Source organism: Mirounga angustirostris, unplaced genomic scaffold (genome assembly GCF_029215605.1).
Source record: "Mirounga angustirostris isolate CCGP_5_RB_7025 unplaced genomic scaffold, mMirAng1.0.hap1 SCAF_4, whole genome shotgun sequence".
Taxonomy (NCBI): Eukaryota; Metazoa; Chordata; class Mammalia; order Carnivora; family Phocidae; genus Mirounga; species Mirounga angustirostris.
The window spans coordinates 174,363,911-174,391,224 of NW_026991712.1; the positions used below are offsets into that span (position 1 = coordinate 174,363,911).

Genomic DNA, 27,314 nt, shown 5'->3' on the forward strand with positions numbered 1-27,314 from the left:
CCCTCCTTCCTGACATCCCCCAACTATACTTTTTACTCTCTCCATAGTTTTGCATTTTCCAAAATGTAATACAGTTAGAAATAGTACATAGTCATTTCACACTGGCTTCTTTGAATTAGTTGTATGCAGTTAAGCTTTTTTTTTTCATGACTTGATAGCTCATTTCTTTTTAGTGCTATATAATATGTCATTGGCTGTATTATAGTTTATTTGTTCTTTATCACCTACTTATCCTCTATCACCTATTTATCACCTACTTAAGGATTTCTTAGTTATATCAGAGTTTTGGCAATTAAGTGTAGAGCTGCTTTGTAAATATTTGTATGCAGGCTTTTGTGTGGACATTTTTTCCATCCCTTTAGATACATACCTAGGAGCACAATGAGCATGATTGTTGTATTGTATGGCATAAGAGTATGTTTAATATTTTTTTACACAAAGTATTTTATTGTATGATGCTGCCATGTATATAAAATAATTACCCTTGTGAAGTAGAAATTTATGAGCATTCAGAGACGTAGAAGTTAAGGACTGACAAAAGTAGAAGTTTGTATATATGGCATGTGTTATAAGGATTAGCTTTTTTAAATAATTTTTTAAAACTATTTTATTATTTGAGAGAGAGCGAGGGTGAGCGAGCACAAGCAGGGGGAGAGGCAGAAAGAGAGGGAGAAGCAGGTTCCCTGTTGAGTAGGGAGCCTCCCAGAACCCTGGGATCATGACCTGTTCCAAAGGCACACCCTTAACCGACTGAGCCACCCAGGAGCCCCTAGGAATAAGCTTTTGTACAGACTTCACATTTAGTTCTCCTTTGAATATTCACTGGTTCATGAAAAGTGGTTTATAAAACCATCTAAAGATTTGTTTTATTACAAAAAGCAACAGATGTTCTGGGGTCTGAAGGGATTCATACTTGAAGACACACCAGGTAGTAGGGTGTTGTGTTGGGCATTCTGCAGACAGAATTGTTTCACATCTGCAGCTGCCTGGGAAACCTTCATGCGGTTGAGCCTGGTTGTCAGGCTTCCAGCCGGAGCTTTTTTTTTTTTTTAAAGATTTTATTTATTTATTTGAGAGAAAGAATGAGATAGAGCATGAGAGGGAGGAGGGTCAGAGGGAGAAGCAGACTCCCCGCTGAGCAGGGAGCCCGATGCGGGACTCGATCCCGGGACTCCAGGATCATGACCTGAGCCGAAGGCAGTCGCCTAACCAACTGAGCCACCCAGGCGCCCCGAGCCAGAGCTTTTGAACCACTTTCTTCATAGTGGTGGTGCTGGAGGAACCAGATACGGTGCTCCCAGGAGTGGGGCAGGTTCATCCGTGTGTGCATCAGTAGGGTCGTGGGTCGGCGGGGCCAGACGGTGGGGCAGCCAAGAGTATGTTTAATTTTGTAAAACGGAACAAAACACCAGTCTTGCGAAGTGGCTGTATCATTTTGCATACCTACCAGCGATGAGAATTCCTGTTGATCACCTCCTCACCAGCATTGGGTATGATCAGAGTTCTGGGTTTTGGCCATTGTAGTAAGTGTGTGGTGGAATTGCATTGGTGTTTTAATGTGCATTTCCCTGCTGACATATGACAGGGAGCATCTTTTCATATGCTTATGTCTTTGGTGCTGTGTCTGTTAAGGTCTTTGGCCCATTTTTTGAAATGAGGTTGTTTTTATTTTTGAGTTTTTTTAATTTTTTTTTTTTTAAAGATTTTATTTATTTATCTGAGAGAGGGAATGGGAGACAGAGAGCATGAGAGGGGAAGGGTCAGAGGGAGAAGCAGACTCCCCGCCGAGCAGGGAGCCCGATGCGGGACTCGATCCCGGAACTCTGGGATCATGACCTGAGCCGAAGGCAGTTGCTCAACCAACTGAGCCACCCAGGCGGCCTTATTTTTGAGTTTTAAGAGTTCTTTGTATATTTTGAATAACAGTCCTTTATCAGGTGTCTTTTGCACATTATTCTCCCAAGTCTGAGGCTTGTCTTTATATTCTCTTGACAGTGTCTTTTAATTGCAGAAATTTTAATTTTAATGAAGTCCAGCTTATCAGTTCTTATTTTCATGGATCATGTAGTGGTGATGTATCCAAAAAGTCATCACCAAACCCAAGGTCATCTAGATTTTTCTCCTAAGTTATCTTTGAGGAGTTTTATTGTTTTGTGTTGTTTTATATTTAGGTCTGTGATCCATTTTGAGTTAGCTTTTGTGAAGGGAGTTCACTAAGTTTTTTTTTAAGATTTAACTTATTTATTTGAGACACAGAGATAGAGAGCGCATGAGCAGGGGGAGAGGCAGAGGGAGAGGGAGAAGCAGGCTCCCCGCTGAGCCAGGAGCCTGATGTGGGGCTTGATCCCAGGACTCTGGGATCATGACCTGAGCCGAAGGCAGACGCTTAACCATCTGAGCCACCCAGGCACCCCGGGAGTTCACTAAATTTTGATATGTAATCACCACCCTAATCAATAGACATTTCCATCATCCCAGAAAGTTCCTTCATATTCTCTTCTACCTAGTTCCCATTTCCCTTTGGTAATCACTATTCTGATTTCTTTCTACATAGATTTGTTGTGTCTGTTCTTGAACTTTGTATTAATGGACTCCTCAGCTCCATTACTTTTTTGTGTCTGGATTCTTTTGCTCAACATCATATTTTTGAGAATCACCCATGTTGCATGTATCAGTAGTTTTTTGAGGGAGGGGGCCTGAGTAGTATTCTATTTTTGAGGGAGGGGGCCTGAGTAGTATTCTGTGATATGAGTTAATCCTAATGTGTTTATTTTATTAATGGACATTTGGATCATTTACAGTTTTTAACTGTTTAAGTAAAAATTGCCTATAAACTTTCATGTATAGTCTGGATTTTTTTTTTTTTTTTAAAGATTTTATTTATTTATTTGACAGAGAAAGACACAGCGAGAGAGGGAACACAAGCAGGGGGAGTGGGAGAGGGAGAAGCAGACTCCCCACTGAGCAGGGAGCCCGATGCGGGTCTCGATCCTGGGACTCCAGGATCATGACCTGAGCCGAAGGCAGTCGCTTAACCGACTGAGCCACCCAGGCGCCCTATAGTCTGGATTTTTGCATCCATCTCTCTTGGGTCCCCAATTTTTTTTTTTTTTAAGAGTGGAGGTGAGGGGACTCCTCCTAGTCACTTGGATATCTGCCACTTGGTAATAGCTACCGTTTGAAACACTGTCAGTTCCTCTGGATGGTTTCAGTGCCAGCAGTTAAATGCATGCCTTAGAATAGAATTACATGCATTCTGCTCACAAGTCATTGCCCAGAGCTTATTTCTCAGTCCCACCAAAGACCAGAAAGTATCTAGAAGGAGAGAGGAATAGTAGGTAAACTGCTCTGGTGGTTACTATACAAGGTGTTTCTGTCTACTTTCATTTTGTGTTCCTCTTACAGCAGAGATGGAGCGTTAGGGCCATTTGTATCTTTTTGAACTTCCTGTTATGTCATTTCTCCATTTTTATATGTTTAGTGTCGTTATCAATTTGTAGGAATTCTTTGTGAGATTTTTGTGTGTGTGTGACATGAGTTGCAAAACTTTTTTTCAGTTATTCTTTTTTGGCTTTGCTTATCAATTTGCTATGCAGAAAGTTTTTGAGATTGATTAATGTAACTTTTTCTTTTATGGCTTCTGAATTTTGAATCCTAGAAAGGTCATTCTCATACGAAGATCATAAAGAGATTTGTTGATGTTTTCTGTGTTGTTATGATTTCAATAAACATTTACATTTCATTTAGAATGTGTACTGAAGTATAATGTTAAGTGTGAGTCCAATTTGATCTTTCAGATAGCTTCCTGGTTGTCCCAACCACCATTTATTAGAAGTCCTGTCTTTACTTCCACTGATGTGAATTGAATGCCTTTATTGAATACTAAATTACCATATGTATTTGGGTCTGTTTCTGAGCTTTTTATTCTATTATGCTGTTTTGGGTTTTCAGAAAATACTTATTTTTAAGTAGGTTCCACGCCCAGTGTTCAGCTTGAACTCATGACCCTGGGATCGAGAGTCGGATGCTGTACCTACTGAGCCAGTGAGGTGCCCTCTATTGCTGCTTTGATTTGGGGGATGTCACCTTATTATTCAGTGTCTAATAGGGCTTAATTTCCCTCCTGATTATCTTTTTAGGAGTTTCATTTTTGAATTTTTGCTATATTCCATGCTCTGCTTGATTTAATAAAATTCTTCTAATTGTTGTACAAAACTTAAAATCCATGAAGATGCACCATGTGTATCTCAAGGCTGAGAATAATGGGAGTTTGAGAAGTGTGTTGTGATTTTTATTTTTATTTTTTTTAGATTTTATTTATTTATTTGACAGAGAGAGAGATGGCAAGGGAGGGAACACAAGCAGGTTGAGTGGAAGAGGGAGAAGCAGGCTTCCTGTGGAGCAGGGAGCCCGATGTGGAGCTCGATCCCAGGACTCTGGGATCATGACCTGAGCTGAAGGCAGATGCTTAACGACTGAGCCATTAGGCACCCCTGGTTTTGTGTGTGTTTTTTGACAGGCAGGAGCTAGTACCTTGAGGTTCTCCCCACCCCATTCTCAATTTCAAATCATGATGATGGAGAAGGGGCGCTCTTCCTTTGGAGACCTTTGGAACTCTGCTTGGACATTGAGCTGTGCTTTTTTTGACATTGTTTTAATAGTTAATTTGCTTTGAGGATTTTTTTTGCAACCTACTCTAAGAAATTGAAAACTTTGGATCAAAGTGCTTATTTTATTTATATTTACTTATTTAAAAAATATTTATTTGTCAGAGAGAGAGATTGCACAAGCAGGGGGATCAGCAGGCAGAGGGAGAAGCAGGCTCCCTGCTGAGCAACGGCCCGATGTGGGGCTCGATCCCAGGACCCTGAGATCATGACCTGAGCCAAAGGCAGATGCTTAACTGACTGAGCCACCTAGCTGTCCCCAAAGTGCTTATTTTAATACTGCCAAATGTTTCATAGCAAGCTTGCATCTTAGAAGGATGAAAGAGAGAAACTTTTGGTGAAAGATCTAACCTTGAGACCCTCTCAGAGGAAAAAGCTGCTATAGAGTCAGTCACCCCACCTCAGAATGGTAACTGCACTTTACAAAACATGGTGAGCCAGGATCCTGATGCCTTATCTGTCCTGTTCACTGCGTGCTGATTTTCTCTTGGGTCCTTTTGGTCAGAATTCAGAATTTCAAATGAAATCAAGTTGTTAGATGAATGAACATTTTATGAAATTCTAGATGTGAGTACTCTCAAAGCATTTATTTGTGATTTCCATTTTTCCTTTAAAAGAAATTTTAAGTGCAACTGCATTCATAAAAACCTGATTTCTTTTTTCCCCTCACCAGACAAAAAATGATCAGTGACAAGTACTGTTGATTTGACTTCTTACCTGAACTAGCATCTTACATTTCCAATCCTCATTTCTTATCTTTTCTACTATCACAACATCCCCTTTAAATTTCTCTTACTGGTCTCTCTCTCTCTCTCTCTCTCTCTCACACACGCACACACGCGCACACACACACACACACGAGAAAAGTCAAGACTTATACTTTGAAAAATACCTTAGAGGCTTAAAACTTGTCTTATTAAGAAGCAGGAGGAGCTTTACAAGAACGGTGTTAATTGACAAAGCAAAACGTGGGAGATCTTCAGGTGATTCTTACAAGCCACTTCGGTTGAGAAGCATAATTAGGGGATCTTTCTAAAGTGAAAATCTGATTATTTTTCTTTTTTTCTTTAGATTTTATTTATTTATTTGAGAGCAAGAGAGAAATAGCGAGAGAGAGCATGAGCGGGGAGGAGAGGGAGAAGCAGGCTTCCTGTGGAGCAGGGAACCCAATGCGGGGCTCAATCCCAGGACTCTGGGATCATTACCCGAGCCAAAGGCAGATGTTTAACTGACTGAGCCCCCCAGGTGCCCTGCAATTATTTTTCTTTTAAAAACCTTATACTGGCCCCTTGTTGCTCCCTGGATGAAGTCCAAGCTCTTCTCACGGTATTTGCGGTGTTGTGTGAGCTGATGGAGCCCCTGACTTCTGCAGCCTCCTCGGCCTTCCCACCTTTCTCTCGGCACAGCCACGGGCTGTGCTGAGCTGCCGGCGGCAGGAAGACTTCCTTCCCTCTTGGAGCATGGCAGGGGAGCCTGCATCGATTTCCCCCAGCTTGCTCTTCTAGCCGTTGTGTCCAGGAGCTCTCTGCCCCGAATGCTGTTTAGTTTCCCTCCCACGCGGACTGACTTCCTGAGCGCCCCTGGAGACTTTCACCTCACAGCACGGCCTCCCTTCCTGTGGGATCTCTGCTGCGGGGTCCCGTGCTTATGCCACCACCGCATTTATATCTCTGAAGCTCTCCTTTAACTGTCACCTCCTGGGCCGCGAGCCCTAGCTTGATGCCTAGGACTTGGTCTTTCATTTCAGTGTTCTCAGGGCCTGTAATTATCTGGGCATCTCTGTGACAGCATGTGTCACCCTGTGAAGTCTGGTTGCTTTTATGAGATGGTAGGTTTGGGTTGTATGAAATGATAGTGTTTACTGTTACTCCCGTGGGTGGTGACCTATCTAGTGGACATTTATTGTTGGTGGTTTGAAACCTCCATGCAGCAGCTCTCTGAGCATCCAGACTGGTCCCAGTCACTGGCTCTTCCACCTTGTTTGTGTTAACTTCTGCTCTCACGAGAGGTTAGAGAAGCAGAATGGTCCTACTGCCACACATATTACTCAGATGTTTTCATAAACATGAGTTTCTAAGGGGATTCAAATTAACTGAATTAAAAATATAAAGTATCTGTTGATTTGCCGGTTTGGTGTTCCTGGAATTTGTGATAACTAAAAACTGGGATAAATATGGTTTGAGACTGGTTTTTGTTTGTTTTGTTTTTTGTTTTAAGTAAACTGTACCCCACATAGGGGCCTCAAACTACCAACCCGCGATCAAGAGTCGTATGTTATACCGGCTGAGCCAGCCAAGGACCCCAGAGGCTAGTTTTTTAAAATATTGATTAATCAATCTATCTATCTAAACATTTAATGATATAAATTCCCCTCTAACCACTAATTTAGCTGCATCTCACAACTTTTGGTACGTTTTATTAATTTCAGAGTATTTTCTAATTTCCCTTGTGATTTCTTTTTTTTTTTTTTTAAAGATTTTATTTATTTATTTGAGAGAGAGAGAATGAGAGGGAAGAGGGTCAGAGGGAGAAGCAGACTCCCCGCTGAGCAGGGAGCCCGATGTGGGACTCGATCCCGGGACTCCAGGATCATGACCTGAGCTGAAGGCAGTCACTTAACCAACTGAGCCACCCAGGCGCCCCGTGATTTCTTTTTTCTTTTTTTTTTTTTTTTAAGATTTTATTTATTTTTTAGAGAGCGAGAGAGAAACAGCATGAGAGGGGAGAGGGTCAGAGGGAGAAGCAGGCTCCCCGCTGAGCCGGGAGCCCAATGCGGGACTCGATCCCGGGACTCCAAGATCATGACCTGAGCCCGAAGGCAGTTGCTTAACCATCTGAGCCACCCAGGCGCCCGTGATTTCTTTTTTCAAAAACTTTTTGCAAAAAATATAAAAACATCACTCTCTCCCCCTTAGCAAAATTAGAGTCATAATGGATAACTTTGTATCCTGTTTATTTAGAATTCTGTCTTGAACAAGGTCACATGTCTCAAGGTATTCCTTAAAAGAATTTTAATGGCTGCATAGTATTCCATCATGTCACTGTACCACACTTTGACATTGTCCCTGTGGTTGGGCAGGTAGCTTGTTTCTAAACAGTTTTCTGTTATAAACAACACTGACGATTTTCCTGCAATTGGGCAGGTAGCTTGTTTCTAAGTAGTGATGATTATCTCTGAAAGTGTTTGTTGACATCTATGTTTGCTTGGGATACATTCTTTAAAATGGTGGTTCCGGGTCTAAGGATATGGAGACCAGTAAGTCGTTGTTATATATGTAATCAAATTGTTTTTCAGAAAGTTTGTGATGCATTAGGCAAAGCTTCGATGGAGTCAGATCTTCACTCGAAGCAGGAAAAAAGTTAGCATGCCTGGGCTGTCTGTGTGAAATGATGTTCCTAAGAGCAAGAAACTAAAGATTATGAGGAAAAGCAAAGGAATAGCTCTTTAAATGACTACTCTGGGTGGGAGCTCCACCCCCTTGCCCGTTCAAATAATTTTTTTTTCAATTGCATAGCAACTATGAAATCACTGGCTATAAATTTTTGTCCATTTTGTTGGAAGATACTCTTAAATGACAGATCCTTGGAGATTTGTCAAAACAGCTCAAACTTCATCTCTTACCTGTGGTTAGTACCAGAGGAACTTAGTGGTTTGTACCCTAGATAGCTAGCCTGTTGTTTTTCCAGTCCCCAGCCAAACAGTTTTTGATTTGTGGAAAATTGTTTTTCGTTCTTTACAGTTTTGGGCATCACTGCAGACCTCTCCTTCCTCCATCCCCACCCCCTTTTTATTTTTTTATTTATTTTTATTTTTTTAAAGATTTTATTTATTTGACAGAGAGAGAGACAGCTAGAAAGGGAACACAAGCAGGGGGAGTGGGAGAGGGAGAAGCAGGCTTCCCGCGGAGCAGGGAGGCCGATGCAGGGCCCAATCCCAGGGCCCTAGGATCATGACCCGAGCCGAAGGCAGACGTCCAACGACTGAGCCACCCAGGGGCCCCCCCCACCCCCTTTTTAAAAAGATTTTATTTATTTATTTGAGAGAGAGAGTACGAGCAGGGGAAGGGCAGAAGCAGACTCCCTGCTGAGCAGGGAGCCAGATGCGGGGCTCAATCCCAGGCTCTGGGATCATGGACTGAGCCACCCAGGTGCCCCCCCTTCTTTTCTTTCCCCCACCATCTAAGGGGTCCCCAAGTCCTGTTGATTTTCTCTCATTGATAAACTTGAATTCAGCTTTCCTGCATCCTCATTGTTACTAAACTGGTTTAGGACGTCCTCCACTAGGATTGCTGCCAAGATGTTTTGCTGGCCTAAAATCACAGCAGGTCCTGTCATAGCTGCTTAGCATGTCATACCAAACATTTTGGAACTAGTCCCTTGTCTTCCACTTCAGCCACTTTGGTGTTCTTCTGTCACACAGTTCTAGAAAAAGTACCCATCGGGATTCATCGTTGTTTTATTGCCACAGTGTTGTGTATTTTACGGACATATGCCCTGGAGTAGAAGTATTGAAGCAAAATGTTGGTGTCATTTAATATTTTGAGACATTTTCACGTTTTTCCAAAAGGGTGTGTTTAGTCATTCCTCCCGTTGCCAGTGACTACACAGTGGCTCTCACCTTACCTTAGTTCATCATTGGGAACTTTTTACTGATTGGGGTAAGAGAAAACATCTTTCATGACTGTTTTAACTTTGCGTTCCTTTGGATTTGAGTGTTTTCCCCGTGTTTGTTAACTAGTCTTGTAAGAAGGTTTAGAGGAAGAGAGACAACCACTTTTAAGAATTAGGTCTGACAGGGCGCCTGGGTGGTTCAGTCGTTGAGCATCTGCCTTCGGCTTAGGTCATGATCCCAGCATCCTGGGATCGAGCCCCTCATCGGGCTCCCTGCTCCGTGGGAAGCCTGTTTCTTCCTCTCCCTCTCCCCCTGCTTGTGTTCCCTCTCTCACTGTGTTTCTGTCAAATAAATAAATAAAATCTTAAAAAAAAAAAAAAGGAAGAATGATTTTTTAAAATTTATTTTTTAAGATCAGGAAGACAGGATGCTTAAGCAGAACACTAAGAACAATTCTTTACTTTGGAATATGTAGTGCATTCCATAGTTCAAAATCTTAAAAGTATAAAAGGTGATGGTGGGGTAATAAAGAAATAATGGAAATTATTGGGCCCTAGAATGCTGGCAATTGTGTTTGTACATGTTCTCTGAAATTAACTGCTGGCTAGGTAATTTAACTGTAGCTAGCAGGTACAGATGTAGATGTAGGGTGTTTTCCATTTTATACTATATCCTCTTTAAATAAACATGTGTACCACACCCATTTTTAAACACTGTTTTTGTACCTTGTCTTTCCAGCTAATGCCGTTGTTACATATCATAACATAAAAAGATTCCTCCATCATCTTTCCCTTGACTGTAGAGTGGTTTCTATTGTTTGGTTATATTATTTATCAGTTTATTATTGATGGACATTGATGTTTCCAGTCTTTCACTACTATCCATAATGCTTTAGTGGCTAAGCTTCTGAAACATACAGAATGTAGAGATCTAATAATGTCCTTTGTAGCAAAAGAAAATCCAAGCTGTGTACTGCAGCCAGTTGTCTCTTTAGTCTTTTTTAATCTGAAAGGATCATTCAGTCTTTCTTTATTTCATGACATTGACATTTTTGAAGTGTAGAAAGCTCATCAAGGTGGGTTTGTCTGATGCCACCTCATGATTAGATTGAGGCTGTTTACATTAGCAGGAACGTCACAGAAGTGATGCAGTGCTCTCAGAAGGTCATACCAGCAGGGACCCACCACTGTACCTTTGATCTTCTGGTGAAGGGGTGTTGGCCAGTTTTCTCCACTGAAAGTTACTATTTTTCCTTTAGTAATTAATAAACATCCTATACTAAGATACTTTGAGACTATGTAGGTATTTCATTACTCCCCTGTACTCTGACTCTACAAACTTGCCTATAAAGCATCCACTGATGATTCTTGTTTGATTCTTGTATTAATCTGATGGATGCCAAATGGTGGTTTTCTAATTTTCTTTACTTGTACTTTGACAGTTGACTTTTTTCTATAAGGAAGGAATTTCCCATCCCTCATCCATCCATTTCAGTATGGATTCCTGTTTATTCAGTAGATCATAATTCTATCATTAATTTCCTTCTCATTGTTCCTGATTTTGCCACAGGGAGTCCCTCTCAAGCTGTCCTTTTAACACGTCCGCCATCATTCTTTGAGTACATTATTCTTACTTTTGGGCATAGCAAGATGTTCCATGTTCATCTTGTATTCTGTCCAGCCTTGGAACCAGCTGTTTCTCCCAGGAGCCCTGGGTTTTTTGAGTGGGGGAATACTTAGAAATCAAGACCTGGTTGCTAGGAGTGCTCATGTGATTGCTTATAGACCCTCAGCTGACAAAAGGCCATCTACTTTGCCTGCCCAATTAAATTTAAATTTTAGACAACAAATATGTATATTTCTTAATAGCAATTTTTTTTTTTTTTTTTTTAATCAGAGAGAGAGAGAGAGTGAGCACAAGCAGGAGGAGTGGCAGGCAGAGAGAGAAGCAGGCTCCCCGCTAAGCAAGGAGCCCGATGCGGGGCTTGATCCAAGAACCTTAGGATCATGACCTGAGCCAAAGGCAGCCACTTAACAGGCTGAGCCACCCAGGCGTCCTGAGCAATCTTTTTTTTTTTTTTTTTAAGGTTTTATTTATTTATTCATGAGAGAGAGAGAAGGAGTCAGGGAGAGGGCAGAGGCAGAGGGAGAAGCAGACTCCCCGCAGACCAGGGAGCCCAATGCGGGACTCGATCCCAGGACCTGAGCTTAAGGCAGACGCTTAACTGACTGAGCCACCCAGGCGCCCTATAACAAACATTTTTTAATAGAAATATATCATTTAGGGTGCCTGGGTGGCTCAGTTGGTTAAGCGGCTGCCTTCGGCTCAAGTCATGATCCTGGAGTCCCGGGATCGAGTCCTGCATCGGGCTCCCTGCTCAGCAGGGAGTCTGCTTCTCCCTCTGACCCTCCCCCCTCTCATGCTCTCTCTATCTCATTCTCTCTCTCAAATAAATAAATAAAATCTTAAAAAAAAAAAGGAAATATCTCATTTATCTGAAATTCAAGTAACTACTGTTCTCTGGTTTATCTGGCAACCCTAATCTACCTACAAGTTTAGGCTTTTGTCTGTTATTCCTGATGCAGAACTGCAGGCTTCATTTTCTTCTTCCTCCCTTTCTTATTTGTAACTTTCCAAACCTTGGTTTCCTTTATCCCCACTATATTTACTTATTTGTTTAAATATAGAATATAAGGAAAGTAGTTTTTTAGAATTGTTATGAAAAGGAAGTCATTAAGATTTGGAATTTGTACTTTTTATCCTTAGCCTGAGGACACTACTAAATGAGCTTGCTACTGACTGGGTTCAGGTTACTTGGGTTAGTTCCTCACCCCCCTTCCCTTCGTTGTGGATATGTTATTTAATTGAAATGTGTTTGTGTTGGATTTAGGGCCCTCCCATCCTTACTCGTGAGTGTGTGTGTGTGTCACATTGACAGAGGCCCCCCAGTTCAGCAGTGTATGGAACGGAATATTCAGAAAAGTGTCACATACCCGTCCAGTTTTTACTCTAAACCCTCTCCTGTTCTGAAGGTAACCACTTTTATTGGTCTCTGGCTTAGCCTTTTGGTTTCTTTTTGTTCGAATGAGCAGATACATGTATAGACAAGAAATAGCATACTATAGATACTTTTTTGCGTGTTGCTTTCTTACTGATACATCCTGGAACTGACTCCACATCCATCCATAAAGGTTTGTCCTGTGATTTTCCTGTTACAGTTGCATAGTACTCCGTTGTGCCTAGGTACCATGTCCCCTGTTGAGTCATTTGGCTTTCCAGGATTTCACAGTTATAATCAGTGCTGTAATGACTAACCGAGGTGTTATTTGTGCAGATATATCTGCACTCTTAAAGATGTATCTTCACAGTGAATCATCAGAAATTAATTGGTGGATGGGTTAGCCTGGTGATGGGTATTAAAGAGGGCACTTACTGAATGGAGCACTGGGTGTTATACGCAAACAATGAGTCGTAGAACACTACATCAAAAACTAATGATGTATGGTGATTAACATAACAAAATAAAAATGTTAAAAAATATTACTTGGTTAAAAAAAATGAATTGGTGGGTGACAAGGAAGCTGTATGTGTAGTTTTGTTTGTTTTCTTTTTTTAAGATTTATTTATTTGACAGAGACACAGTGAGAGAGGGAACACAAGCAGGGGGAGTGGGAGAGGGAGAAGCAGGCTTCCCGCGGAGCAGGGAGCCCAACACGGGGAGCTGGACGCGGGGAGCCGGACGCAGGGCTCGACCCCGGGACCCTGGGATCATGACCTGAGCCGAAGGCAGACGCTTAATGACTGAGCCACCCAGGCGCCCCTGTATGTGTAGTTTTGTTAGAGATTGCAAAGTCCTCTCCCTGAAAGCCCTACTACCAGTTTGAACTCTCTCTGCAGTAAATGAGTTGTTTCCCCACAGCCTTAAAGTGAGCGTGGTTTTATATCTTCTCAGTTCTCCTAATTTTGTAGTTGAGAAATAGATGAAATAATGTTATATCATTATAGTTTTAATCTGCATTTTTCTTATGGAACTCTGGCATTTCTTAATCAAACAATAATTTTTTTGTAGACGAAACTGCAAAGGAAATCCGAATTGCTTGGTTGGTATTGGTGAGCATATTTGGTTAGGAGAAATAGATGAAAATAGTTTCCATAACATTGACGATCCCAACTGTGAGAGGAGAAAAAAGGTAAGCCATCCTTTTTTAAGTGATCGCTATGGGGGTATTCCTCTGGGTTTTTGTTGTTTTGTTTTGCATCTGTGATCAGAAACTATTACTGATTTGGGGAAACCCATGCAGCTTGAAGATAAGCAGTGGAACTTAAACTGCTTGAATTGGAACAGTTCTTAATGGTATTGCTTTAAATCAGGTGGCCATGTAATCCAGCAAACCTTTAGATGATAGTTGTAGTTTAAATGCTGATTCTTTGTTGGCTTTCATATTGTTCGTTTTATTTTGAACTCGTTTTTTAAAACGTCTTTTTAAAGCAAGTGGTAAGTCAAGGAACCAAGCTCCCATAGTGATACTATCATGCTTTCTTGGGCTTGTATTTTTATATATTATAAGTATAACCAATATTTCACTTTTTTTTAAAACACATTAAGATTTTCTAACCGAAAAGCCTGGCATTCACAAAATAGTCAGCTATATAGATATTTTGTGTATTAAGAAGAATGATTCTTTGTAAGTTCAGGAATCCTCAATCTTTGGAAAAAGTTGCAGCCAATTCCCCCTTCTTCATTTCTCCCTAATCTATAGGATAGAAAGGAACTTTTGTGGAAGTTGTATTTTGTCATTCTCAATGTGGACAGTTTAGGACTAGAGCAAACGAAAACCCTATGTACAGAGGTTCAGAACGGATCTGGCCTGGAGCCCGCCACTTTAATCCGCCGCTTTAATTTTAGATGTAAGTGGCCAGAGAAGGCAGCTATTCGACGGGGGATGTGCTGTCCTAAGTCTTTCCCACTCCTGTAGCCAACTGAGGTGGGGCTGTCATGAAATTATGTCCTCCCCACGGCCAAGAGAGCCGTACGTGGTTATGCTGTGTTGGTTGGGGTGGCGGTAACGAATTTTTTATCTGGAATTTAAAAAATACTTGCTCTTAAAATTTGTGTGTGTACAGGGAAATTGATTTTGTAATTGTAAATTTTGTATTTTTGTAGAACTCATTTGTGGGCCTCACCAACCTTGGCGCTACTTGTTACGTCAACACGTTTCTTCAAGTGTGGTTTCTCAACCTGGAGCTGCGGCAGGCGCTGTACTTGTGTCCGAGTACCTGTAGTGACTACATGATGGGAGGTGGTATCCCAGAAGAGAAAGGTTAGTGGGGTGGGTGTGGGGCCCACTCCCCGCACAGCAGATTGCCAGCTAGAACACTTAGCAAACGCAAGAGACTAACTCCTAAGGGCTCGCTATGTGCCGGGCATGTTGGGAGGTTCTTCGTAAACGTTGTCAGCATTCAGAATCGTTTTCCCTTTTTTCTGTAAATTTATTATTTATGCACCAAAATGGCTCATATTCAAGTGAAGGAAATCCATTTGATTATTCTTATATAGCTTACAGCTACAATTTCTTTATGTAATACACCGTGATTGTGGTTCATTAATTTGTAGTGATTGATAAAAATCAGTCAGTAAAGCAGACAAGGCTACTCTTTTCCCTAGTTTGAGAGACTTAATACTTCATTGTGACCACAGATAGTCTTTTGTTCTGATTCCCAAATACGCCGACTTCGTTGACAGCCTCTAAAATTAAGGTTAAATTCACTAACCTTGGCAAAATCAATCACCGATAGCAGCTCCACTCATTTAGAGTATTTTTAGACCAAATCGGTTTCAAACTGTTTCTACTGGAATTACTTAGTTTATTTCATGCACAGTGTGTGGATTATTATTCCTGATTGATACTACTTTTTATTTAGAGATTATTCTCTTTAAGATGGAACTTTTCATGGAACAAACCAGATTTTTCTCTTTCTCAAAGCTGGGGGATGGAGGGCAGTGAATGTCTGAGGTTACATAGGTCTGAGAACTCTAAGTTGGGAACTTTAACTCTTGCTCCCATCTATAAATCCTTTGCTGTGTGTTTTTTGGTTTTTTGTTTTTGTTTTTGTTTTCAAAAAAGGAAACATCAATTTTAATTTAAAGGAAAAAAATCAGAAATTGTCTGAGAAAACAACAGAACAAATCAATTCCTGAAAAAAAGAGTTCTGCATCTTGGTGATCACATTTATTGAAAGGGTTGGAAAAAAATTAAAATGCTCTTTAGCTTAAGAATTTTTTTTTTTTTTAAGATTTTATTTATTTGACAGAGAGACACAGCGAGGGAGGGAACACAAGCAGGGGGAGTGGGAGAGGGAGATGCAAGGCTCCCTGCTGAGCAGGGAGCCCGATGCCGGGGCTTGATCCCAGGACCCTGGGATCATGACCTGAACCGAAGGCAGATGCTTAACGACTGAGCCACCCAGGTGCCCCTAGCTTAAGAATTTTTGAGTTATCCGCAAATCAACTCATTTCAGGAGTGGAAGAATCCTTGGTCACTTCTCAATATCAAAATTTACGCAGGTTTCTCTTTTGAATATCTTCTACATTTAAAGAGGCAATCATACAAAAGCTCCTATATTCCATATATGATAAATTCTTTGTTTCAGCCAACTCTTAATGGAGGGTCAACTAGTACAACACCATCTCCCCAGGCAAAAAGCATTGGAATATTCCGTTTTGTTGATTTATATATCTCTTCATATGTTTCCTCATCAATTTCTATAGTAATCACAGTTTCTCCCACATCTCCCAATAATCATATTTAAATGCTGATCATAAGCATGTAATCTGCCTCGAAGCTCTCTGTCATTTCTCATTTTCACATAAATTCGCTCATCCAGGCTGAGCCTGATGAGATCCAGGGGATCTTCTACAGTCTTGGTAGTTTGTTGCTGGTCCACGTCATCCACCATGTTTCAAACCTTGCACCCTTTCCCCCTTTGCTGTGTTTTATATGATCTGGGTTGGACACATGCTCATGTCTTTGACTCTGAGAGGGAATAGATAGAGGATTCATAAGCACCACATCTTCTGGCAGCTCTGTAGACAGCAGGTAATGCTTTAGAGTCTTGGTCCTTGTTAATAGTAATCTTTGCTTCAAAACACAGTGCTTAAGGGGCACCTGGCTGGCTCAGTTGGTAGGGCATGCGGTTCTTGATCTCAAGGTCATGAGTTAGAGCCCCATGTTGGGCGTGGAGCCTACTTAAAATAAAGAAAACCCACAGGGCTTAAAAATATTTTTTTCCTACTCCCCTTTAACAAATTCTTAAGATTATTTCCCCCAAACTTTATAGTTCTGAATATTTAAATCTAGATTAATAGTATATTAAGTGTTTAAAGTAATATTGTTTGTAAAGGAGGATTTATGTAAAATGGATCCTTTTTGATTTTTAGCATCATTTTGCTAAAGTATAAATTTACTAGTGAGATGACAGCTTGATAACAAGTGAAAACTAAATTTCTTTTATAAAGAAATTTTTATAAAATGATGTATCATGGCCTCTTGGGTATTGTGGCTTTAACGTGATCTTCAAAAAATGTTTTTTGTGTTTTTTTTTAAATTTCTATGAATTTTTATATTTTACCGAAGTTGTTCCTCACCTTGTTCTGAGAGTGTACATTTTTGCTGCTATTTTGATAGACATGGTAAAAGTGGAGTGCAAAGGCTTTATGTTGGATATGATGAGATCTGAGTTCTGCTCCCAGTTCAATCATTCCCTTATTTTACAGATAGGAAAGCCAGGGGCACCTGGGTGGTGTAGTTGGTTAAGCTTCCAACTCTTGTTTTGGCTCAGGTTGTGATCTCAGGGTCATGAGATCAAGCCCCATGTCAGGTTTCTAGCTTAGCGTGAAGTCTACTTGAGATTCTCTCCCCCTGTCCCTCTACCCCTCCTGCTCACACTCCCTCTCTCTCACTTTCTCTAAAATAAAACTTTTTTTTTTAAAGGTAAGCCCGCAGAGGGGAAATTATTTTATTATATTTTTTTAATTTTAAGAGAGAGCATGCCTGAGAGCAGGGAGAGGAACAGAAGGAAAGACTCTCAAGCGGACTCCACGCTAAGTGCAGAGCCAGTTGTGGGGCTTGATCTTAACGACCCCAAGATAATGACCTGAGCCAAAATCAAGAGTTGCATCATCAACCAACTGAGCCACTCAGGTGCCCCAGAGGAGTTATTTTGGAGTTCTAAGTATGAAGTATCTAACCTGTAAGATAGAAGAGTTGGAGTAGACATAAACTTACTTGAATAGCTTTTAATGGCCTGCAAAGCCTTTACACCCCAGGAAGATTTTTACATTTATTTTATAAAATGAAATGTTGCCTTCCTGAAAGTCACAGTTGGTAGTAAAGAGATAAACCATTCCGAGTCCAAATAGGAGACGGAAATGACACAATAATTTGAACAGAAAGAATAGGGAATTATTATTTTATTCATTCATTTATTATTATTATTTTAGATTTTATTTACTTATTTGACAGAGAGAGACACAGCGAGAGAGGGAACACAAGCAGGGGGAGTGGGAGAGTGAGAAGCAGGCTTCCCGCCGAGCAGGGAGCCTGATGCGGGACTCGATCCCAGGACCCTGGGATCATGACCTGAGCTGAAGGCAGACACTTAACGACTGAGCCACCCAGGCGCCCTTATGTTTTTTTTCTTGTTTTTTTTTTTTTTTTTATGGTGAGAACATTTAGATTTAGCCAGCCAGTCGAATGTATGCCACCTTCTCTCCATCAGGCCTGATCAGGTTGTTGACCTTGGCCATGTCAATGTCGTAGAGCTTCGTCACAGCCCCTTTGATCTGGTGCGTGTTGGCCTTGATATCCACAGTGAACACAAGTGTGTTGTTGTCTTCTGTTTTCTTCATGGCTGACTCAGTAGTCACGGGGAACTTGATGATGGCATAGTGATCAAGCTTGTTTCTCCTGGGTGTGCTCTTTCGAGGATATTTGGGCTGCCTCCGGAGACGTAGTGTCTTGGGTTGTTGGAATGTAGGTGACATGCGGATCTTTTTTTTTTGTGACTGTGGACGCCTTTCAGCACTGCTTTCTTGGCCTTCAAAGCTTTTGCTTTGGCTTTGGCTTTGGGAGGGGCAGGGGCTTCCTTCTTAGCCTTCAGTGCCATCTTTGTGAAAGGATAGTATATTAAGGTTTTTTTTTTTATTGTTAAGTAGTCTCTGCACCCACTGTGGGGAATGAACCCCAAGATGGAGTCACATGCTCTACCGACTGAGCCAGCCAAGTGCCCTGAGTTGTTTTTATATCCTACAAGACAGACTTTATTTTTTTATTTTTAAAACATACATATACTACTGGAGTAGTTTTTGGAAGGGATTTTTTTTAAGTTGAATTATAGTTGACAGTATATTAGTTTCAGGTGTACAGCATAGTGATTTGACAATTATATGTTATGAAATGCTCACCAAGAATAGGGAATTATTAACAGGAAATTAGAATGGGGGGGAGTGGTTAGTAAGAATTAAAGAAGACTTGAAAAAATACAGGACCAGCAGATGTAGGGAGCAGCCACTACCCCCAAGCCAAAAAAGAACCCCCAAGGAGGACTCTTCACCCCCATTGCTCGGGCCTAAAATTTGGACCTCTGGAGAATGCCCTGTGCGGGCTCACTAGATCTTGGAGGTGCTGAGCTGCTTCCTCAATAGGGGTTCCCTACTTGAAACTATCTACAGGGAAATCCTGGGCCTCAGAAACCCCTATTAAGTCACCTGAGAGGATGCCTAAGAGGTCATTGCCATGGTGGTCATTCAAGAGGAAGTGCCTCACAAGAGGCTGCCTACTTTGGCCGCTACCAGAGGAGGCGCTGCAGGAAGCTAGCTGCTGGATGCTGTTGGCTGCCGGAGCCTGGAGGGGCAGGCACAACTGAACCCTCCAGTGCCCTCTGCTGGCAAGACTTCACCTTGCGCAGCTTGGTAAAGGAGAGATGTTGGCGTAGCTGATCCATGTTATCAGTGGGCGAAGCAGGGTAGTGACTGGCACAGAAGATAACGCTCAAGTCTTTTGGGGCTCTTGAGATCCACATTTCCTATTTAAAATACCTTCCCGACTCAATAAAACTTGCCACTCTAAAATTCTAGGATTTTAAAATATATCATTATATTCATTCAAGTTTGAATCCTGTAACTTAATTTATGGCAAGTTTACATTAATGAGATTATATTAAAATATTTGGCCATCTTATATGAATGGTAAATATAGTCTGTGGTTTTTATATTGCACTGAACATTTCAGTGTGATTTGACACTAGAAAACTATAGTCGTGGTTGCTGTTGTGATGCACATATAACTCTTGCCTTTGGGGGATGTATATGGATAGCCGTGGCTGCCTCATTACTTCCAAAACAAATATGATTACTAATTTATTTCTACTAAAGTTTTAGAACTGTAAGACGACACTAATACGCTGTAAATGTGCAGGTGCTTAATGATGTTCTCGTGTAAAGAAGTACATATTTTAAAAGTAGCAGTTTTCTAAAAACAACATATGTTTTTCAATAGATTATGAGCCTCAAACAATTTGTGAGCATCTTCAGTATTTGTTTGCCTTGTTGCAAAACAGTAATAGGCGATACATTGATCCATCGGGATTTGTTAAAGCCTTGGGCTTGGACACAGGGCAACAGCAGGTAAGAACGCCTAAATTCTGTGAATTTTTTTTAAAGGATTTATTTATTTATTTGAGAGAGAGAGAGAGCACAGTGAGGGAGTGAGAGGCAGAGGGAAAAGGAGAGAGCGAGAATCCTCAGACTGCCCACTGAGAGTGGAGCTGATTCAGAGCCCAATTTCAGGGCCCTGAGATCATGACCTAAGCCAAAATCAAGGGCCAGATGCTTAACAGACTTAGCTACCCAGGTGCCCCAGAACCTTTAAGTTTTTTTATTTTATTTTTATTTTTTATTATTTTTTATTATTTTTTATTATTTGACAGAGAGAGACAGCGAGAGAGGGAACACAAGCAGGGGGAGTGGGAGAGGGAGAAGCAGGCTTCCTGCAGAGCAGGGAGCCCGATGTGGGGCTCGATCCCAGGACCCTGGGATCATGACTGGAGCCGAAGGCAGACGCTTAAAGACTGAGCCACCCAGGAGCCCCCCTTTAAGTTTTTTTAAATATAAAAAGGTACCCAAATGTCCTTTAGAATGTTTGTAGGAGGAAGTGAAGTGAAATGCTTTCTAAAAATTAACTTTTTTCTATTTTGAATTAGAGCATTTATTGAACTGTCCAGCATATTACACATTTTCCTTGATCCCATTTCTGAAAACTCATATGTGGGTACAAACTGATTCAACATAGCTCTAGTCCTTATTTGAAAATGCTAAGTTCGAAATAGAGAGAGTTTCCGGAACATTTCACTTATTGCTGTTTGTATCAGAAGTTGAAAAGCAAGGTACGATTTTTCTTTCTGTTAACCCAAACTTGTGTTGTAGGATGCCCAAGAATTCTCAAAACTCTTTATGTCTCTGTTGGAAGACACTTTGTCTAAACAAAAGAATCCAGATGTGCGGAACATTGTCCAACAGCAGTTCTGTGGAGAATATGCTTATGTAACCGTGTAAGTGTGTTTCAGCTTTCCCACCGTGCATTGTCTTCTAAGACTGTTACTTAGCATGTTATCTGATTTTCAGGTCAGTTCCAAGTTACAGCTTTCATGGGCCATCACAGGGCAAGTAATATTTATAGTAATTCATTTCCATGGCAACGTGTAAACAGCTGACGTGGTAAATGCAGTTGAACCCCTTCAGATGTTGAGAGCTGTGTGTGGTTGAGGGCTCACCGTATACTTTGTGGCTGTGGTGTGAGCTCAGAGAGGGAGATTGGAGCCGGTAGAATACTGAGAGTGAATGTAAAATGCCTCTTGAAATTTTTCCTAATCATAAACTACAGGCCTCACCAATCACTTTGTTTTTTATTTTTAATATATAGTGTAAATAATTTCCATGAAAGAAAACCAAGGTAATAAATGCTTCTTTCCATAGTTCTAGAGTGTAATAAAATGGAACTGGATTGTTTTCCCACTCTGACCTTAATTTTATCGCTCTGTTTTATTATAGTTGCAATCAGTGTGGCAGAGAGTCTAAGCTTTTATCAAAGTTTTATGAACTGGAGTTAAATATCCAAGGCCACAAGCAATTAACAGATTGCATCTCAGAATTTTTGAAGGTATTCGAATTTTGGCGTATATGTTGTTTCTACTCATTAACCATTAAATACTATTCTGAGTAGTTTTTTGGTTTAATGGCTAAATTCATTATTAGCCTTTTCCACATATGACGTGTCTCTGTTTCTGTAATGATCTGGAAGAAACTGTAAATTTTAAAGTGCTGAAGCAGGCTGTGTGTTGAAGGGCTCCTTCAGTTACTTTACATGTAAAGTTACGTGTTAAAACTTGGATGATTAGGGGTGGTAGAGTGTTTAAGGAAATCTAAGCTTTACTATCATCCGGTTAAACTGCCTTTTCATTTAAGGAGAACTACCAGGTGTGGAATGAAATTTTTTTTAAAACATCACTGGTCATTCTTCAGCCCTTCTACTCTGTATTTCTTCTTGTATGTAGATGCATGTGGAGGGAGGGGAGTGGCTCCCTTTCGTTCTGAGTTGAGAAAGCTGCTCAGGGAAACCTTTGTTACCAAGTGGGAACAAGCACATGGATGGCATAATAGATGAGCTTATCCTATAGTTCCCTTTCTTAAAATATTTTTGTACCTTTCTTCCTTTCTTAGCACAACTGTTAGCCTGCTTCAAATACTCATTTACTGAATTCATTCACCTAGATATTGTTTGAGTGTTTACTGTGTTTACACACCGATTCAGTGGTTGGGGATAACCCTAGTGGGTGGAAACCGAGAACTTTTGCCTTGTAATGTTAGTGGTGTGGGGACTGGGGATGACAGTGAAATATGTAGTGTGTCACCTAGAATAAGTACCATGGAGAAAAATAAACCTGGGAAGGGGGATGGAGAATGTGGTAGGGATGAAAGTGGGGCTGGTTGCAGTTAGAAATATAATGATGGAAGGTGAAGGAGTGAGCCATGGAGGAAATGGGAGGAAGTGCAGAGCTTGAGAAAAGAATGTGCCTGGTAGTTTGAGGGACAGCAAGGTCAGTGTGGCTGAAGTGGATAAGCAAGGGGAGAAAGATGTTGTAGAGTAACTGAGAATCATACCGATGGAGCCTGGTGGGCCTTGGCCAGAGGCTTGACTTTGAGTGCAGTGAGATGCCATCAGGGGATGGTAAGCATAGAATTATGATCTGTTTGAACAGGACGGTTCTGGGTGCTGTCTTGAGAGTTGTCTGAGGTTGGGCCTGGGCAGGCAATGGAGTTGATGCTGGCTTCGACAAAGGGTCATCTGAAGAGGTGATAAGTAGTGTTTGGATTTTCAGTGTATTTTCCAAGTAGAGCTGATACAGTTTGCTGACTGGACATGGAGAGAAGGGGAGGAGTCAAGGATTTTACTAAGGTTTGGCCTGAGAGCCAGGCAGGGATGGGGTTGCCAAAATTGCTCTGGGAAGGGATGTGGGAGGAATAGGCTTGGGAGAGGGATTGGGAGTTTGCTTTGGGGTGTGTTAGATTTGAGACGTTTGGTTCAGGGTTTTGGGGGCAGGATAAAATCAGGGTTGAGAGAGACGAGGACGAAGGACACTGAGCCTTTGGACATTCAGACACAGGAAACCAGGGAGGTTAGGGGGAGCTGGCAATGGACGCTGGAGGGGAGGACTGGCAAGTGAATTAAGAAGACATAACAGGAAAAATCTAAGAAGAAGCCACTAAGCCATACCACTGAATTTCCCGAGATCTTTTTGCTTTATCTCTTCAGCTTGATTCAGCAATTTTAACTGTGTATGTGCGTGTCTGTGTATGATTTTGTATGTATGTAGTTTCGTATTCTGGTGCCCTATGTAATCTCCACCATTTTTCACAGTTCTTAAATTAATTTTTTTGCATCAAAGTACGTATGATTTTTTTTTTTTTCTGTACAGCCTACTTCCTTAGAATTCCCAGAAGTGGGATTATCAGGACAAAGCATTTTTGAGAAGTACTTAAAAAAACATACATTTTGGAAAGAGGCACAGCAATTTTAAATCATTGTATGCAAATTAATATTACTGCTCGGTAATGCCTTTTATCTTATGTGTCCTTCATTACTTAGTGTGACTCGATCTTCAGCAGGTTGGGGGGGCTGTTACTTAAAATGAAATTATGCTTTACATCAGAGATTTGATCACTTTTTAAAAATCTTTCCATCTTCTAATTTTTTTAAAGTAATGTCTTATTTCTGATCAGGAAGAAAAATTAGAAGGAGACAATCGATACTTTTGTGAAAACTGTCAAAGTAAACAGAATGCCACAAGGAAGATCAGACTCCTGAGCCTTCCCTGTACCCTGAACTTACAGCTGATGCGTTTTGTTTTTGACAGGTAAATATGTATGAGTAGCAGTGTTTGTTGCTCATTGTGGCCTAATGTGTACAGATTTTACCATAGACAGATAAAGTAACGGAATGCCAAAACTCTAGATTGTGTAGGTGGGACTTGCCATTTTGAAATGCCAATAATACCTGGGTTTATCACAAAATTCTTAAGGAAGCCAGCCATATCTGAGTGAGAACTAGAAAAGTAGGGAATCCTTATTTTTATTCTATTAATTATTAAACACTGCAAAGGAAAACAAACATACAGGTAAGAACTGAATTATCTTGATGTTCTGTATTTTTGAATAAGAACTTTGTAAATTTCTACTTATTACACTCTTCCACCCCACCCGACCCCCGTGGGAATATATCTTTGATTTTATAATTAAGATAAAGGCAATGTTTGCACATGCACATTACCTTTATGAAGCAGGAGCACCTGTGGCTCTCTTGTGATTATATTAAAACTTCCGAAAATTAGTTTGGAATCAACACTTAAAATCCATACTTTTAACCTATTCTTTTCCACCAATTATAAGACAGCATTATGTTGACTTCTAATCATACAAGTTTTTGAGCAAGATTGCTGAGTGAAACCTACCTAGGTACCATTGAGTTTATTAAAATAGCTGGTAGAGCTTATACATTGTTTTATGATTGTTTTAAATATAATTAGCTTTCCTCTTGGTTAGGCAAACTGGACATAAGAAAAAGCTGAATACCTACATTGGCTTCTCAGAAATTTTGGATATGGAGCCTTATGTGGAACATAAAGGTAATATTTTTACCGAGCAGTGATAATTATAATGCCCAGAGACTGTAACTTGTGATCAGCTTGTGATGAATACAGGATAGCATTTTATAAGTATTCTTTGCTAACCTCTGTCTGGGAACAAAGGCTTTTTAGGCGAGCTGAGATGTTACTTCCATTTTCAATGAGTAAGTACACCACAGAGGTTAGATGGTTCATCAGTATCTACAAAAGAATAAAAAGGGGAGAAGGTATTTTACTGTCTGAACCCACACTTGGTCCCTTAGTGTCAATATAATTCCTCATAAAATTCTGAGCTGCCTCCATTCATGTTTTTTTTAACTTTATCAAAAACTTCGGGTGGCATAATCCCAATATTTATGCTGTAATTCTCCCTATCTGTGATGACTGATGAGTTCTAGGATGCTGCGACAAAGTATCAAGAAGAAATAATTTACTGTCTTTTCCTTTTGGCCCTTTTGTTTCTCTTGCCCTGACTGGAAGGACTGCTTTCCTTCCTTTCCCAGATTGATCTTACTATTTATTAAATTTTTAATATAGAAATTATATCATAATTTTTATCTCTTTCTATAAAAAGCTTCTGGAGGTGACTTACAATAGAAACAATCCCTAAAAACCTTTGGAAGAAACAATTGGGGAGGTTGGGGAACGATGTTAAGTGTTTAAGCTTTTAAAATGTGTGATGCTCTGTCAATGCTGTGGTTTGAAATTTTCACTCGGTGGAGGAGGAAACAGCTGGAGACTTTGCTCCTGGACTTGGCTATTACTATAGTTGATTGAATGAATAAACTGTAGTTCACTTGTGTAGGGATTTGTTTCCTGCCTACTTTGTTCAGGTAATTGTTTGAAGTTAAGAGATGTCTGATAGCTTAGCAATGTCTCAGGGGACAGAAACTTAGATGTAAAATTAGCACTTACCTTGACCCCAGTGTATGATTTTGAATAGTTTTTATTATTGTTACTAAACTTATTATGTATTTGTCCAATTGGTACTGTGGGAAAATAAGATGATTATGAAGTAGACTTGGTAGGTCATAAAACCTGTAGAAATAATTTAAATTTAGTGTTTGCTGACTAAATGTAATAAACTTTTATTTATATTTTTATTTTTAAATAATTTTTTAAAAGATTTTATTTTTAGAGAGAGAGAGAGCTTGCAATGGGTGGGAGAGGCAGAGGGAGAGGGAGACACATGGGGTTCATTCCCAAGACCCTGAGATCATGACCTGAGCCAAAATCAAAAGTCAGACGCTCAACTGACTGAGCCACCCAGGCCCCCTAAGATTTTATTTTTAACTAATCTCTACACCCAGTATAGGGCAGAGCGTGCAATTCTTGATCTCAGGGTCATAAGTTTGAGCCCCACATTGGGTGTGGAGCCTACTTAAAAAAAAAACAAAATCAAAACCACAAAAGGGGCACCTGGGTGGTTAGTCAGTTGAGCGTCTGCCTTCAGGTCATGATCCCAGGATCCTGGGATAGAGCCCCGCATAGGGCTCCCTGCTCAGGGTGGGGTCTGCTTCTGCCTCCCTCTGGCCCTCCCCTTGGCTCATTCTCTCTCTCTCTCTCTTCTATCTCACTCTGTCTCTCAAATAAATAAATAATATCCTAAAAAATAAAAAACAAAAACACAAACCACCTGTAATTCTATCACCCAGGCCACCAGTATTTGTATTTTCCTATATTCTAGCTGATACGTATCTGTACACACATATCCACATAAAAAGCTGAGAGAAGATAGATCTAAAAGATGCTCTTTTTTTAAAAAAGGAGAATTCACTTGTTTCTTTAAATATGCACCTCCGATCTACGTAGATCTGTAAACTAAGGGATTCCTGTTCTTGAACCTTTAGCACCTGACTCTCTAACTGAACTTTTGCTGTATTTTGGGGGGAATTTTGTTATTTTAAGTTTTTGGCAGGGGATTTTAATATTCCTGTAGGTCACGTTGAGATTTGGGGACTGAATAAAATTCATAGAATTTCAGAAGAAACCAATTATATTTATTTATTTATTTATTTTTAAAGATTTTTATTTATTTATTTGAGAGAGAGTGAGAGAGAGAAAGAGCACAAGAGGGGGGAGCGGGAGAGGGAGAAGCAGACTCCCTGCTGAGCAGGTAGCCCGATGCGGGACTCAATCCCGGGACTCCAGAATCATGACCTGAGTCGAAGGCAGTCGCTTACCCAACTGAGCCACCCAGGCGCCCGAAACCAATTATATTTAAATATAGTTAGCAAAACATTAAGACAACATTATGATCCAAATAATATAGGTGCACATTAAAGAACAGGTTCCACTGGCTGTTTAAAACTACCAGAATTCTGAAGTTGATAGTATAATGAGTGGATGAGTATAAATTTAGGTGAACAGTCGTGTTGTGATAGGAAAATTTTTGTGTTGTCTCTTGGTAATGCAGTCATGGTTACTGCCTCTACTTGTGTGGTTTATCGTGATGATTTAATTTAGGGAATACTATAAGGAACATGTATTGTCGGCGATTTTTCCTACTCGTCTGCTTCAGTGGTCTTTTTTTTTTTTTTTAAGATTTATTTATTTATTTATTTATTTGACAGAGAGATAGCGAGAGCAGGAACACAAGCAGGGGGAGTGGGAGAGGGAGAAGCAGGCCTCCCGCCGAGCAGGGAGCCCGATGCGGGACTCGATCCCAGGACCCTGGGATCATGACCTGAGCCGAAGGCAGACGCTTAACGACTGAGCCACCCAGGCGCCCTGCTTCAGTGGTCTTGTCTTCACCCTCCCACAACCATCCACGGCAGGCAGAACCTCCCTTGTCCTGC

At 40.7% G+C, this 27,314-nt stretch overlaps 1 protein-coding gene and 1 pseudogene across 6 annotated transcripts in view; one reads left to right on the forward strand and one right to left on the reverse strand.

The window, feature by feature from the left end:
• Positions 1-27,314, forward strand: part of USP48 (ubiquitin specific peptidase 48) — a 95,213-nt gene that overhangs the window by 14,521 nt on the left and 53,378 nt on the right. For 5 of the 6 annotated variants that reach the window (XM_045898507.3, XM_054513090.2, XM_045898508.3 and 2 more), the window contains exons 2-8: positions 13,349-13,469; positions 14,444-14,600; positions 19,836-19,963; positions 20,762-20,886; positions 21,386-21,494; positions 23,615-23,748; positions 24,434-24,516. In XM_045898507.3, the coding sequence (XP_045754463.1) occupies positions 13,349-13,469; positions 14,444-14,600; positions 19,836-19,963; positions 20,762-20,886; positions 21,386-21,494; positions 23,615-23,748; positions 24,434-24,516 (857 nt within the window). Of the gene's footprint in view, positions 1-13,348; positions 13,470-14,441; positions 14,601-19,835; positions 19,964-20,761; positions 20,887-21,385; positions 21,495-23,614; positions 23,749-24,433; positions 24,517-27,314 lie in introns of those variants that run through there. The other variant, XM_064589797.1, reaches the window with a different exon arrangement.
• On the reverse strand, positions 15,861-16,236 carry LOC123859994 (U6 snRNA-associated Sm-like protein LSm3; annotated as a pseudogene).